Genomic DNA, 13,984 nt, shown 5'->3' with positions numbered 1-13,984 from the left:
ACACACACACACACACACACACCTCAAAAACAAAAATCCATCATGCCCCTACTTCTACCAGCCCATTTAAGACTGTACCTTTTTCAGTCGTATTCTCTTTTAATAGTATCCCTGTCTAACCCATTCTTGTATCAGCAGTGATTTTTCTAGAAAACGAATTTAATCATATAGCTCTCTTTCCAGTAATTCCTAGATGTCTCCCCATATCATAGGATAAACATTTTTTTTTCTTTTTTTGCATGTGTACTAGCAGGAAATCAATGACATAGCACACAAACAAGGACAGTACACAGAGTGTAGTAAGGGAACAAGGATGTAGGGGAATAAACATACGGATGGGTAACAGAGAAGAAAGAATTCTTTGGTATTTGATGTGATGGTTTAGGCATAGAACTATGAGGACCTACAGCAGCAGAGGTGAAAATTAGCACTCTCCATGACAGAAATATTATCACCTTTCTACACACAATTCAATGCAGAGCTCTGATCTGTGTTCCAGATTCCTGTCGATACTCATACTTAATTACTTGCTACCTAATCTTAAATATAGGGGACTTCAAGTTAAGTATATCCTCACTCAAAAAATTCAGTTAACAACAAATCCCATCTTAATCTTTCAAAGGAGTTGAGCTCACCCTGATCTTATTTTTAATAGCAGACATACTTATCTTTCTTAGATTAAATGTTCAGTTTTATCTATTTTTATCCCACTCTAGGACTTTGAGCCAAGTTCAGCTCAGCACTCACGTGAGCAAACCTTATGCACAAATTGCCGTTTATCGTGTATTTCTAAGAAGGTGCAGGCCTGGTTGTGGTGGCTTATCACTACAATCCAGCACTCAGGAAGCTGAGGCAAGAGGATCCTTAGGGAGAGTTCAAGGATAGTCTGGGCTACATAGTGAGTTCTAGGTAGGCATGTACATACTGAGACCTGCCTCAAAACCAACTAATAAACCAAAACAAGAAGCAAATGAGAAAGAAAAAGAGGCAAAGGCCTTTATATAGGCTGCTGTACTACAGTCACCCATCATCTCACTCTTGTCAAACTCAGTTTGAAGAGTTTGACTTCTTGTTGTGGTTTTGGGTCTAGTGTTATGAGAAAGGGTCTTGGGCTGGAGAGAGAGAGCTCAGAGGTACTAACTTGTGAAAGCCTGATAGTCTAGGTTCATTACTCTAGTACCCATGTAAAGCCATCTGCACGAAGTGGTGCCTGCCTGTGGAGTTTGTTTCCGGTGGCAGGAGGCCCTGGTGTGCCATTCCCTTTCTCACTGTCTCTCTTTCTACTTGCAAGTAAATAAGTAAATAAATTTTAAAAATTAGAGCTGGAGAAATGGTTTATCAGTTAAGGTGCTTGTCTGAGAAGCCTAAGGACCCATGTTCGATTCCCCAGGACCCACGTAAGCCAGATGCATGAGGGGGCGCACGCATCTGGAGTTCATGCGCAGCTGCTGGAGGCCCTGGCGTTCCCATTCTCTCTCTCTCTCTCTCTCAAATAAATAATCAAAATTTAAAAGTAACGTAAAGGGTCTTGAAGAGCAGGTTGGTCCTGAACTCCGCCTGTCATCCTCCTGCCTCAGGTTCTGGGGAGCGAGGGTGGCGGACAGCACCGCTTCGGGACGTTGGACCGGGACCCTGGATCGGGCAGGGCCCACCATCCCCCTCCGGCCGCCCCCGCCCGCCCGCCTTGCCTCGCGCGGGCCCGGCGCGGGGCGTGCGGCCCTGCACGCTGCTGCTGCTGCTGCGGTCGCCCGCCACGCCGGCCGTGCTGGGCGGACTGGAGGCCGAGGCCCGCGCGGGACCCCCGCCCCGGCACCCGGGGCCCTGCCACGCGGCCTCGCGGCTCCCGAGGGCGTCCGAGGCCGGGGAAGGCGAACCGGGCAGCCCGGGCCTCAGCATCCTCTCGCGTCGTCCCCTCTCCGCACGTGACGAGCGCGCGGGAAAGGGCGGGAGGACGACACGCAGGCGCAAGGAGCGTGGGCGCCCTGCGCAGGCGCGTGGAGCCAGGGCCGGGACGTGACGGTAACGCGCAGGCGCACCGAGCTCACCAAGCGGGCGCCTGCAGGCGTGTGAGCGACCCTCAGGCGCCTGTCTGGAAGACGATGCGTGGAATGCACAATGCAGGTATGCGAAACTGGTTTTTCTCTTTTATTCATTTTATTCCGAATTTCAACACCTTACCCAGGCATCTTGCATTTTATCTGGATAAATTCAGGGCCCATCAATGACCAGCAGATAGTTGGTATCCCCTTTATGATTACATCTCATTTCCATTATTGCAAGGTAGGTGTTGCACGCTTTTAAATTTTTTACACGGATGTGTAACTTAAAATGGAACTATGTAATGATTGAAATATAAGGCATGCAGCTAACATCTGAAATCCCAGCACTCAGGAGGCTGATGTCATGAGTTGGAGGTATATGGTAGAGCAAGCTCCAGGTCAGCTGAGGTAGAGTAAAACCTCGCCTCAAACATAGTTTACACGACACCCAAGGACCTGGGTGCAGCATGCTGAACTTGTACTGTACCTCTTTTCCCCATAAGTACCATGTCCTACATCAGGGTGGTCTTATAACCAAATGCAGGAAACGTCCATCCACAAAAGCTCCTATGATCAAAAGTCGCCATGCATGGTGTATGGTATGGGAAGGACCAGGGAATGACAAGGTGAGACCAACTGGATAGTAACAGGAACAGCTCCTGTGGTTCAACTTCTAATGTAGTTTCACACAGATTTAGCAGTTCAAACTCGATTTGTAGAACTTTCTGATATTACTCAAATATGGTGACTTAGTATCAACTTTCAAGAGATGACCCAAGTGAGAGGACAGAATAATTTTCTGGCCACCGCTGTTATTAGAATACATTCATATCAATACTGAATGCATGCAACTGTTGCATATGTAGCTGATCATAGCCTATCAGACCCTCAAGCCATGACTCCAGTCTTTGAGACATTTTTGTTTTCCTAAAAAAGTTTTATTTGTAAGAGAATGAGTATGGGCATGCCAGGCAATTTGCCACTTTGTGCCTCTGGCTTTACATAGGGAAACAAACTCCAGCCAAGTCAAGCTTCACGAGCACCTTTAACCACTGACTTCACCACTTGACTAGCACATAGTATTTTTTTGAGTCAAAATTGGAACGCTAGGGCCTTCTGCCACTGCAAATGAACTCCAGACACAGGCACCACTTTGTACATTTCGCTTTAATGTAGGTACTGGGCAATCAGCCAGGCCATCAGCTGTTGCAAGCAAGAGGCTTTTACAGCTGAGCCATCTCTCCAAGCTACATCTTTAGTCTTAAAATGTCTATTATCCTGGACATTGCAACAACAAAAAAAATTGAGATCTTATACCTCAAGAACTCAAAAACTACCCGTAAAGCCTATGAATAGGAAGAAATAAAACCAGTGCCTGCTAGGCATGATGTACAATAACTTCCAGGTTGAGGAAGTTTAAGGTAGTGTGGACCACGAGGGAGAAAAAAAAAAAATCCACTATCAATTGTTTAATTTGGCAATGCTAAAGGTGTTTAGGTGGGGGCTGCAGAAGACACAGGCAAGATGCAGAGGGTCTGAAAGCCAAGATCAGATGCTCTAAACTTCCCAGTTTGCTTTTATTTTCGTTAAGATCATATCAGAACAATCAATGTCATGAATATAGTAAAACTATATGCTACAGGTTAGCTTGTCTAAATAGAAAACACTCTAATACTGATTATACTCGAGTGACCAGAGTTCCAGCAAGATGTTCTCAAGAATGAACAAGTTTCCCAGCAGTTACACTGTGTGCAGTGGTTCTTCTGTGCCTTGTCTTGGTGAATTCAAGTTTAAGGCCAAAAGTCATGTATTATTGGCAGACTATACAATGCACTATTTTCACTGAGAAAAGTTAAACTTTGGTCATTCCAGGCACATGTGCTGTCTGTACATATGGCTTATGTGGGCCCTGGTGAGTCAAAACTGGGCCCTTAGGCTTTAAGGTAGGCAAGCACCATAACTGCTCTCTCTCCAGCCCATCTTTTGTTGATTAACCATAGGAAGCTAAAAAATTACAAACCCACTTCAGTAGCTGGGCTGCCCTTCACTATTCTGTGACCATATTCAAACCCATTATTCTAAAATGTGAAAGCCCAGTTCTACAGGGTGAAACAATGCTATCAGAACCAGGCCATTGTATTATAGGAACAAGGGCAACTCTGGTAGCCACATCACTGAGGGTAAGACCAAGTTAATAAAGGTCAACTGATGGTCACTGGCGTTCCCTGCATGATTGACAAGTGGCTGCACCTCTCCTTCCTTCAGCAACAGTGTACTGCTTACACAACCCTGGGAATGAATCCTGTTCCTGAATCTTTGGGGCCTCTCCTGGAAGTTAAATCTTTTAATTTCAAGAAAACAGCTATACAACAGCAACTTAATTTTCTCCACATTTTATTTCATTCTTGTATGCGGTTCATTTGCTTTTTATCAGTTGACATTCTGTTGACAATCGTTTCCATCAACTATTGTTACAGGACACAGTTCATCTAAGTTTGCTGGTATGCAGATGCCACACAAACATAAGGCATAAACAAAATGCTGTTATTCAGAACACTACAGGAGATCTAAAGTGGAAAATACAATATAGGTCTTTATTTTACAATATGTATAATTTATAATTAATTTAAAATGATATACAAAATATTAACAGTAGTCACTTTTAAGCTGGATAAGCACAAATACAGACATGTTAGACTGCACAACTGTACTAAACTCTCCGCTGTCCACCAATCTAGCTTACTAGTTCAGGTTGCACATTCACCCTACGGAGCACTTCTTCAGGCATGCAGAAGACTGGACTAACAGGCTTGATCTGTTCTTCTCCCAAAAGTGACAATCCGGCAATGCCAAATAATGTATGAAAAGGATCCACCTATTGAAAACAATTTCAAACAGTTACTGACATCAATCAATTCCTTTGTATTCTTCAAAATGTATTCTTCAAAATGCTTTCAGTACTTGACCTTTACAACCTCATTTTCTTGGCAATAGGTGATGAGTAAGCGCTGTAAACTGACCTTCATGCATATTTTAAGTTACAAAGAACAAAATACTTTCAAAGCGTACTTGGACCAACCACTGGATGCATTAGCACTTTTGTACAACCGGAAATGCAGAGACAATGAAAGTAAAAGCAACAGTGAAAAAAGGTAACAAACTTGTCAAAAATCCTTACCATATCTCCTGGCCTGTCAGCAAACCCCCCAGTTTCTTCATCTTGACATGCTAAGATGAAACTCCGCAGCTTTTCTCTATCAATCCAATGAAGCCGTCCAATAATTTTTAGGGAAGCCAACACCCACCAAGAATAGCAAACATCTGGTAACTAAGGAAGGAAGTCAAAATAAATTGCCACTTTACTGCTTGCTTAGATTCAAGGGGAAGAAATTATATGTCTTATCTCATGTCCTAACAGTGAAATGTTTACAGTGGACCAGTGAAGTTGACAATGCCAGCACTAAGGTGGCTGAAGGAACATATCTGCCACATTCTAAGCCAGCCTATCTCTATCAAGTTCCATGCTCCATTAATGCAACAACCCGTAGCCAAGATTGTTAGCAGATGTAGGAAACCCTTGGGGATAGTCCTCATCCATCCAGCATTGTCCAGGTAGGAAACACCTGCTAAAAACCCACTAACTTGTGGACTGCACTTGGGCATTCTGACCCACAATGAACTGCATTTTTATGAGCCCCTAGAACTGACTCACAGGTGCATTATTGCTGCTCTTGGTTCTAAGTACAGGTTCCCACAACCCACTTGACAGTACCCACATCATACAGCTGCAAGGAGGCCACATGCTTTGCAAAAGGGATCTAACTTGAATACACGCCCAGAAGGCTCAGGAGGTGTTTGAGATTTCAGAATACTTGCACATCTTCAGGATAGGATATCTACAATGCCACCACACAGTGATCTGAAGTTTTCATTTCTAAGGAGTGTGGATTTCAGATTAGGGGTTCAAAGTGCATTCACTATGGCACTCACTTTCATTAGAATAGTGGAGGGAAATGTTAATTTAATAACCCTTTCTCTATAAGGCCAGCTTTTATTTTTAAGTAAAAATTTTGAAAATGACCAAGTCAGATGCACACCTTTAGTTCCAGCACTCAGGAGGGTGAGGTAGGAAAAGGATTACTGTGAGTTTGAGGCCAGCCTGAGAATGCATATTCTGTGTTCTCTATTAGCTACTTCAACAGTTATTTCAGGATAGCAAACTAAACATGTCTTTTATAGCCTAAACAGGGATAAATATATATGCTATTTCCTCAAGTGTGGAAATGGACACCAGGACCAATGAGAATCCAGGAGGCTGTTCTACTTTTTCAAGATACAACTGAAAAGCTTATCCAACAGACAAACTTGCCATTGAGCATTATTAAGAAGCAATACCTTTTCTGGTCTTCCATTCAGTCCACCTGAGGGCAACTGCCGTTCACAAAGCCACCAACCAAGTAAATCAGAATTCACTTGATGCAACTGACTGGTAATAGCCAGGAATCCTGTGCAACAATAGATCTAAAATTACAGACATAAAGTATACATGTATAATAATTTAATAGCATGGATAAAACTACTCAACTTTACTTTTTAAAACTCCATTTTTCACTATAAGACCTTAATAACTAGGATACAATGTCACAACAAAATACTATCAAAAAATTTTTCACAGCTCTTTCAAGCTTGTTTACATGTCAATGTTTTCTTGCAAAGACAGGCTCATTTGGACAATTAAAAGTTAACTGGATGGAGGCAGATGCCTGTAATTACAGCACTTGGGAGGCTGTGGCAGGAGGACCACATTTGAGGCCAGCCCAGGCTATACAAGGATTACAGGAAGGTGAGGGCTAAAAAGGAAGATCACTTCTCAAAGCCAATGAAGAACACATGGGTGACTACAATCAACATTTGGCTTCAGAGGGTACATCTATTTGTATGTCAACACACTTGTACAAGTTGTTCCTAACTAGCAAGCCTCAATGGTACCAGCACTAAATTTTCATCTGCAAAATTACCTGCCCAGCATGAGACTCAGAACCAGGTCTGCACCCAAATCCACCATCAAAGTTCATACAGGACAGAACAAATTCAATCGCCTTTTCCACATTAATGGCATCAAGCTTGCCCTTTAAAAAGAAAAATGCTATTAAAGCCAATGTATCCACAGTTGTTTAATAGAGACTTCAACACAACAGTCAAAACTTACCAACAAAGCCAGAGTTGCCACAGCACAGAAGGAGAATCTGGTATCGATCTCTCCTAGGAAAACAGAGGAAGCCGTACCATCAAGGATTCAGACAAGGCAGCACAAGGTTCCTAGAAAAAAACACCTGCACCACATTTCCAAGAATTCAGCTGAACCTTTGCATGAGGCAGCCAGAAGGAAACCAGAACCTAAAGCTTGCTGCCTTTATATATAAACTAAAACCAGATGACATAAAGGGTTTGTCATTTTCTAATAATTCACTAAATACCCTACTTTACAAAGTTTCACATCCCATGAAGCAGCTGGTCTCTTGGGCCTTATATTTCTACAGCCCTAAAGAAATTATCTATGTTTATCAAAGAAATGTCCCCAACTCAACATATTCAATGGTATTAGTTTTAGTTTCTCTTCTCAGCAAGTTTCTTTTAACTCTACAAAGCTTTTAAATATTGGGGACAAACTTACACCTACCTTATCTTTTAGACTTGCCCCCTGTTCCAGTCCTACCACAGGGCATGCTGGAACTTCCAGCAGACCAATTACTTCAGTGAGACCAACTGCTTAGTGGGACCTGAAAAGATGAACAACTTAAAATCTCCTCCAGGCAGGATATTCCATGCATACTGGGTAGCATCAACTAGAGGTCTTACCCCACTTGTCTCCAGCAAAAGAACCGTCTTCTTTCTGTAGACTCTGAACATACTCCACCACTTTATTTACGTCAATCACAGTGACACTGTCATACAGAGTCAGAATCTGCAAGACAAGCAGGCTTAGTAGACAACTCTCCAAATCTGCTCAAGGACCATCACCCCGAACTATGCTGTAAGTTGTCAGGTATCATACCCTTTTGTCTGTTAAGTTTTCTCAAATACATAAGAGAGGCTGTTACTCAGTACATCACAGGTATTCCCTACTTTCTCTTCATATAAATTATTTTGACACCCTCTCAAGGTCTCAGTGTAAATTTAGATCACATCAAATTAGCTTTCAGCTAATACATGCCAGACATCACTGACCTTGTAGAACAGAAAAGACAAGGGTGTAGTCTCCTCCTGACGGTGGGTGGGATTCTAGGTATTTACCTGGACAGCACTGAGAGTGTACAGAAGATGAGGGTCATGTCCAATGCTAGCGCTTACTCCCCCACACTCGTGCTGGCACGACTTGATGAATGTCAGTATTTCTTCCCTGTTCATGCGATCAAGCTGCCCCATAAGGTCCATTACTGTCAGGCCCCAGTAGATGCCACTCATTCTCAAGTACTCAGACATACAGTACTCCTAAAAGAAAAATTTCTTAAATGTCAGTCTGATCTTATTGACAGGTGAGGTACCAAATAAAAGTACCTATTCCTTCATTCAGTAAATACTAAGCCACATGGAAAGAAAAATGGTCTAAACATGCTGAATAAGATGGAAATAGCATGGACTTCAGAAACTTCAGTAGCAGAAAGACACGAGCAGTTCTGAGTAAGGGGTGGGATCACCTGGGGTTTAATGAGATAGGTGGCCAAGTCAGGTCCCACTTGCACAAAAGTCAGCAGAATCACACTTAGGCTCAACGGCCCAATAACCCCTGTTAAAGGGGTGTTTAACGAAGTCACAGGTGAAGCGCACACATAAGCTCAAGAGCCGCACAAGCCCAGTGACAAACCTGTACAACACTAAGTCAAAACATTCACACCAGATAACACCAAGACTCAGACCTAGGTGTTACAGTAGAATATATCCACCCATAACCAAGTTATTTCCTCTTCTGGAGACAGGCTCTCATATGTAGCTCTGGTTTATCCCAAACAGTAACGGTCCCTTCTCAGCATCTCAGTGCTGAGACTGCACTGAGTGTGATGCCATATCCAGTTCACTACTTTGCCAATATTGTCCCAGACAATTACATTAAACCTCACGGTAAACCTTCAAGGTCTCAGCGTAATTCTAGAGCTAGTGATTGCACACATCAGCAGTGATTCAGGTAATACATGCCAAGACATCATTGACCTTGAAGATTACCCCAACTCACATACGTAAGGCACAATTACCAGTTGGACTTTTTCAGCAGGCCATCAACAATGCCCTGTGCTTATTCCTGCATTCAACAGAATTCTTACGTACATAATCATCCTTCTTTGAGCCGTAGGACGCAATGTAGTCTGCATGCTTCTCCAGTAGCAGGGTGCTGGGGGCATCCGGCTTGATAATGACGTCCTTCTGTGGTGTGCCCTTTCAAGGTAAAGCAGATTTTACAAGTTTATTTTTAAAATAGTCAATGTACATCAACATTTATGCTGATTTCACCAAAGGCAACACTGAAATATCTGATGAAAAGCTTTTAAAAGTATTAGGATGCTGTCTTAGGTTTCAGGTACTTTTTCAGGTCTCAGAGTAATTCTAGAGCTAAAGTAGTTTATAATCAACTTTAGATTCAGAATACATGCCACCTCATCATTGACCCAAAAATTACCATCTATAATTGTTTTTTGCACTAAGTGAAAACAGACACTATATACTGCTACCTAACACGTGGCAGGAAAGAATGGGGATTAGTTTTCTTAGAGGTCTGGCTACCTCAAAATTTTTGCTTAAAATTTAAATTTCAGAGTTCATCCTATGTCTTCAAAGTTATTCATGGAGTTATTTAGGAATCATGGAGTGTGCCCAATCTTAATGCAACACAACATTTTTTTTTTGTCTACAAAACACACAGAAGATTCAATTACAAGAAAAGCTATCAAGAAAAAAAAAATCGGGGTATGGCGTGCACGCTTTTAATCCAGGCACTCTGGAAGCGGAGGTAGAAGGATGGCAGTGAGATTGAGGCCAGCCCGAGTCTACATAGTGAATTCCAGATCATTCTGGGCTATAACGAGAGCCTACCTCGAAAATTAGAAACAACAAAAAAATTAATTTACTATTTTGTGTTGGGCATTGAGAGCTATCCAAGGCCGGATGCAGCCCGCAGTTGGTGGCCCCCGAAGGCAGTCCCTATTGCTTCATCTTCAGGATTGAGACTGCCCAGTAGTCATGACGATTACCAAAGACTGACTTTCCTTGTAGCACGCTTAAAATTCAGAACTTTTTTTTTCTTGGTTTTTCAAGGTAGGGTCTCGCTGTAGTCCAGGCAGACATAACTCCGGGCGATCCTTCTACCTCGGCCTTCTGAGTGCTGGGATTAAAGGCGTGCAGAAGAACTTTCTCGTAGCATCACACAAATAACCGTGTGTAATGACTGTATAAGAGCGTACGAGGAAAATAAACACATGGTCGGGGTTTCGCAGTGATCACGAACCCGGCGGCCAGGCACGGCTAGGAGATAAAATTAGAAGCGGAAACGCTGAGTAATGCCTCGTCTTCTCGGTCCTGAGTGCCGGGCGCGGTGCACACCGACTGCGATCGGGGCCCAGGCCGGAGGACACCTCGTGACCGAAGCCCTCCTGGCTCCAAGTAAAAAAACTCTCAGAAGAAACGCCCCAGGCCCGACGTCCGTCCTGCCTTTGGCAGACGAGCTCTTGCAGCCCAGGCCGCCCGCTCGCCCTCCTCCGGGGCCTCCCACCCTCCCTCCCGGGCGTCCCGGCCTGCGCGGCGCCGTGCAGCACTCACCATGACCGACAGCGGAAAGAGCAAGGCTCGCGCGGGCGCGGGGAGTCAGCAGCCGCGCGCCTGCGCAGAGGCGGCGCCCCGCCCCGATCCAGCTGTCCACACAACTGCCTGAAGGACCCCGGGCGCCAGCGCCGCGCTAGGACCCCACGGCGGGCCATGGGCGTCCTCGCTGCCTGCGCCAAAAACACTCGGCGCCCTCCTCCCTCCTCCAGTCTCGTTTCTATTTATCTCAAGTTTAAACAACGGCTTTCATGTGTCTGAATATGCCGCTTGGAAAATTTTCTTTTTGAGTCACTTTGTATTCCGAGGATCAGAAGTGAATGTTTATTAGTAGAATGCTTGCTGGCTTAGTGTTAAATAGGTAATGAAATTATGCATTGAGATAAGAATAAGAAATGTTCCTGTCTCTCCGTTTGCTTTCTCATGCCAGGTTAGACCTGAAACTCCCTCCTCCTCCTCCTCCGCTCCACTCCTTAAGGACAGTACTTCAAATACTTGGACATTAGCAGGACGCACTGGCCCAGGCCTGTAATTTTAGTGTTTTGAGAGGTTGAGGCAGGAAGTTGGCCATGAGTTTGATACCAGCCAGGGGTTAGAAAACAAGAGAGACCCTATCTCAAATAGCCAGTCCTCCAAGTTGGAAATTACTTTCCAATAAAGCAGTCGTGCCCTAACTTTATTAAACACAGTTTTGGATAAGTTTTGTAATTTGAAAATAAAATCTCCTAGAATAGGTGCATAGGAGGGTCAGCAGTTCAATGACCTGTTGGACCAGATAGCAATTTCCGGGTCAACCCGGGCTTCATGAAACCCAGTTTCAAAACAACAAAATAAAATAATAACATCTTCTCCCTTCGGAACTATAAAAAAGACTGGAGATTAGCCGTTTTTGTTTTAAGTATTCATTTATTCAAGAGAGAAAATGTATATGGGAAGGACAAGCTTTCTTGCCACTGCAGACGAATTTTTTTTTAATTATTTATTTGAGAGCGACAGACAGAGAGAGAAAGACAGATAGAGGGAGAGGGAGAGAGAGAGAATGGGCGCGCCAGGGCTTCCAGCCTCTGCAAACGAACTCCAGACACGTGCGCCCCCTTGTGCATCTGGCTAACGTGGGACCTGAGGAACCGAGCCTCGAACCGGGGTCCTTAGGCTTCACAGGCAAGCGCTTAACCGCTAAGCCATCACTCCAGCCCCACTGCAGACGAATTTTAGAGGCATTCGCCACTTTGTGATTCACCACTTTTTTTGAGTGGCATTTTGTGAGTTCTTGGGAATCAAATCCAGTCTGGCAAGCTTTACAAGCAAGTGCCTTTAAACCCTGAGCCTTTTCACCAGACCCAAATTAGTTTTTTTTTTTTTTTTTTTTGGTTTTTCGAGGTAGGGTCTCACTTTGGTCCAGGCTGACCTGGAGTTAACTCTGTAGTCTCAGGGTGGCCTTGAACTCACGGCGATCTTCCTACCTCTGCCTACCGAGTGCTGGGATTAAAGGCGTTTGCCACCACGCCGGGCTTAGATTAGTTCATTAAAAAAAACAAAACAAAAAAAAACTTACTATTCTTATTTATTTGAGAGAGAAAGAGAGCAAGAGCCAGAGAGAAGAGAGATAATGGGTGAACCAGGGCCTCCAGCTACTGGAAAGGAACTCCAGGCGCGTGCACTCCCTTGTGCATCTGGCTTATGTGGGTCCTGGGGAATCAAATCGGGGCCCTTTGGTTTTGCAGGCAAATGCCTTAACGGCTAAGCCATCCCTTCAGCCCAGATTAGTTCATTTTTATTAAGAAAATTCAAAGCAATCTTCTTGCCTCAACCCAAGTTCTGGAATTACAGTCATATGCCCTCACACCTGGCTTGAGAATTGATTTTAAGATGTATTATGTCTCTCCTTGATTAATGAGTTGAATAACCAAAAGACAAACTATTTTTTTTAACTTTTTTTTTTTAACCTTCAGACAGGCGCTCACTGTTGGCTAATATGGTTTCAAACTCATAGTTCCTAGTAATCCACCTACCTCAGTCTCCAGAGTAACCGGAACTACAGGCATGAATAAGATGCCTAGCTAAATACAATTTTGTTGTTGTTGCTTTTTTGAGGTAGGGACTTGCTCTAGCCTAGGCTGACCTGGAATTCACTATGTACTCTGAGTGTGGCCTCAAACTCACAGCGATTCTCCTACCTCTGCCTCCCAAGTGCTGGAATTAAAGGCATACACTACCATGCCCAGCCTTTAAATACAATACAATAGTTTGTGTGTGCATAGTATTTGCACGTGTGTGCTGACGCAGCACTATGTGACTGCCCGCAGACGCCAGGGGAGTATACTCAGTATCTCCCTTCATCACTTACCTCCCTGTTTTAACGAGATGATTTCTTCCTAATTCCCTAGCTGGCCGTTTTTTGAAAGCCCCAGTAATTGTCAGGTCTCTGTCCCCACAGGACTGGGGTTGCCAATGTGCATGCCCATGCCCAACTGTTTATCTAAGTGCTGAGGTTAAAGGCTCCCTCAGGCCTGCATACTATGGCAAGCACTCTTAGCTACCAACCCATCTGTCCAGCCCTAAATTCAGTTTTTGATGTATTCATTTTACATGTATCATGATTTTGAAAATTATCTTTTGTCAGTTTAGGAGGACATCTACTTAGCTACTCTAGATGATTTCACCACATAAACTGCACTGCTAGAGAACAGCTCTAGAATCTGTAGGCCAAGACTTAACTTTTCTCAGCTCTCAGGATGAATTTCAACTGGTAAGTAACTTGTTTTTACTCTACTTTGTGGGGATTTCTCTCTACTGATTTTGTGTCATTTCTGGTTCAGGCATAGCCTCTAGTTTATCTACCTAGAGAGCAGAAAGGACTGTTGGTGGCCACATAATTGGTAATTGTTATACAAATCAGGTCTTCCTTAGATGTGAGGTAACCAAGGGGTTGTCTCAGTTCATCTTTGTGTATTTGCTGGTCCTAATACATCTAGAATGTTATATCTACTGGGCAGAACAGCTCTCTGAGGTCTGAAATCTGGGAAGTTTACTTTTGAACTGTAAAAAAGTTACAGATCTGGTTGGAGAAGATGGCTTAGGACTCAGGTCCCACGTTAGCCAGACGCACAGGTGGCACAGGCATCTGGAGCTCGTTT

The 13,984-nt window shown here is 43.8% G+C and overlaps 2 protein-coding genes and 3 non-coding genes across 6 annotated transcripts in view; all 5 read right to left on the bottom strand.

The window, feature by feature from the left end:
- The window catches only part of Msh4 (mutS homolog 4), a 45,039-nt gene extending 43,260 nt beyond the window's left edge, over positions 1–1,779 (bottom strand). Inside the window, exon 1 of the mRNA XM_045138838.1 lies at positions 1,689–1,779. The gene's annotated coding sequence lies outside the window, so the exon portion shown is untranslated. The remainder of the gene's footprint in view (positions 1–1,688) is intronic.
- Positions 1,780–4,416: 2,637 nt separating this feature from the next.
- Rabggtb (Rab geranylgeranyltransferase subunit beta) lies at positions 4,417–10,867 on the bottom strand. Of its 2 annotated transcripts, none has more exons than XM_004653629.2 (9): positions 10,848–10,867; positions 9,363–9,470; positions 8,334–8,531; positions 7,899–8,004; positions 7,249–7,301; positions 7,058–7,168; positions 6,435–6,560; positions 5,218–5,367; positions 4,417–4,914 (listed from the first exon to the last, which is right to left on the bottom strand). In XM_004653629.2, the coding sequence occupies exons 1-9, from the start codon at positions 10,848–10,850 to the stop codon at positions 4,774–4,776; spliced, it is 996 nt and encodes a 331-aa protein (XP_004653686.1). In that variant the 5' UTR covers positions 10,851–10,867; the 3' UTR covers positions 4,417–4,773. The 2 variants fall into 2 exon arrangements, with proteins under 2 accessions (XP_004653686.1, XP_044994598.1); XM_045138663.1 differs by lacking the exon at positions 10,848–10,867 and adding an exon at positions 10,160–10,303.
- LOC123456146 lies at positions 8,200–8,268 on the bottom strand. Its single transcript, XR_006634361.1, has one exon. It is a non-coding gene; the product is annotated as a small nucleolar RNA SNORD45 (small nucleolar RNA).
- Positions 9,169–9,249, bottom strand: LOC123456145. The gene has a single exon (XR_006634360.1). It is a non-coding gene; the product is annotated as a small nucleolar RNA SNORD45 (small nucleolar RNA).
- LOC123456144 lies at positions 9,622–9,701 on the bottom strand. The gene has a single exon (XR_006634359.1). It is a non-coding gene; the product is annotated as a small nucleolar RNA SNORD45 (small nucleolar RNA).
- Positions 10,868–13,984: the final 3,117 nt, after the last annotated feature.

This window comes from Jaculus jaculus, chromosome 19 (genome assembly GCF_020740685.1).
Source record: "Jaculus jaculus isolate mJacJac1 chromosome 19, mJacJac1.mat.Y.cur, whole genome shotgun sequence".
Taxonomy (NCBI): Eukaryota; Metazoa; Chordata; class Mammalia; order Rodentia; family Dipodidae; genus Jaculus; species Jaculus jaculus.
Note: the sequence above shows the minus strand (reverse complement) of the source record. Positions and strands in the feature narration are given on the sequence as shown.

Coding starts and splice junctions, on each gene's coding strand:
- Rabggtb (XM_004653629.2), bottom strand. Junction 7,302..7,898: donor TTTTGCTGGAGACAAGTGGG/GTAAGACCTCTA, acceptor CTGTTTTCCTAG/GAGAGATCGATACCAGATTC. Junction 6,561..7,057: donor CTGAGTCTCATGCTGGGCAG/GTAATTTTGCAG, acceptor CTGTAATTTTAG/ATCTATTGTTGCACAGGATT.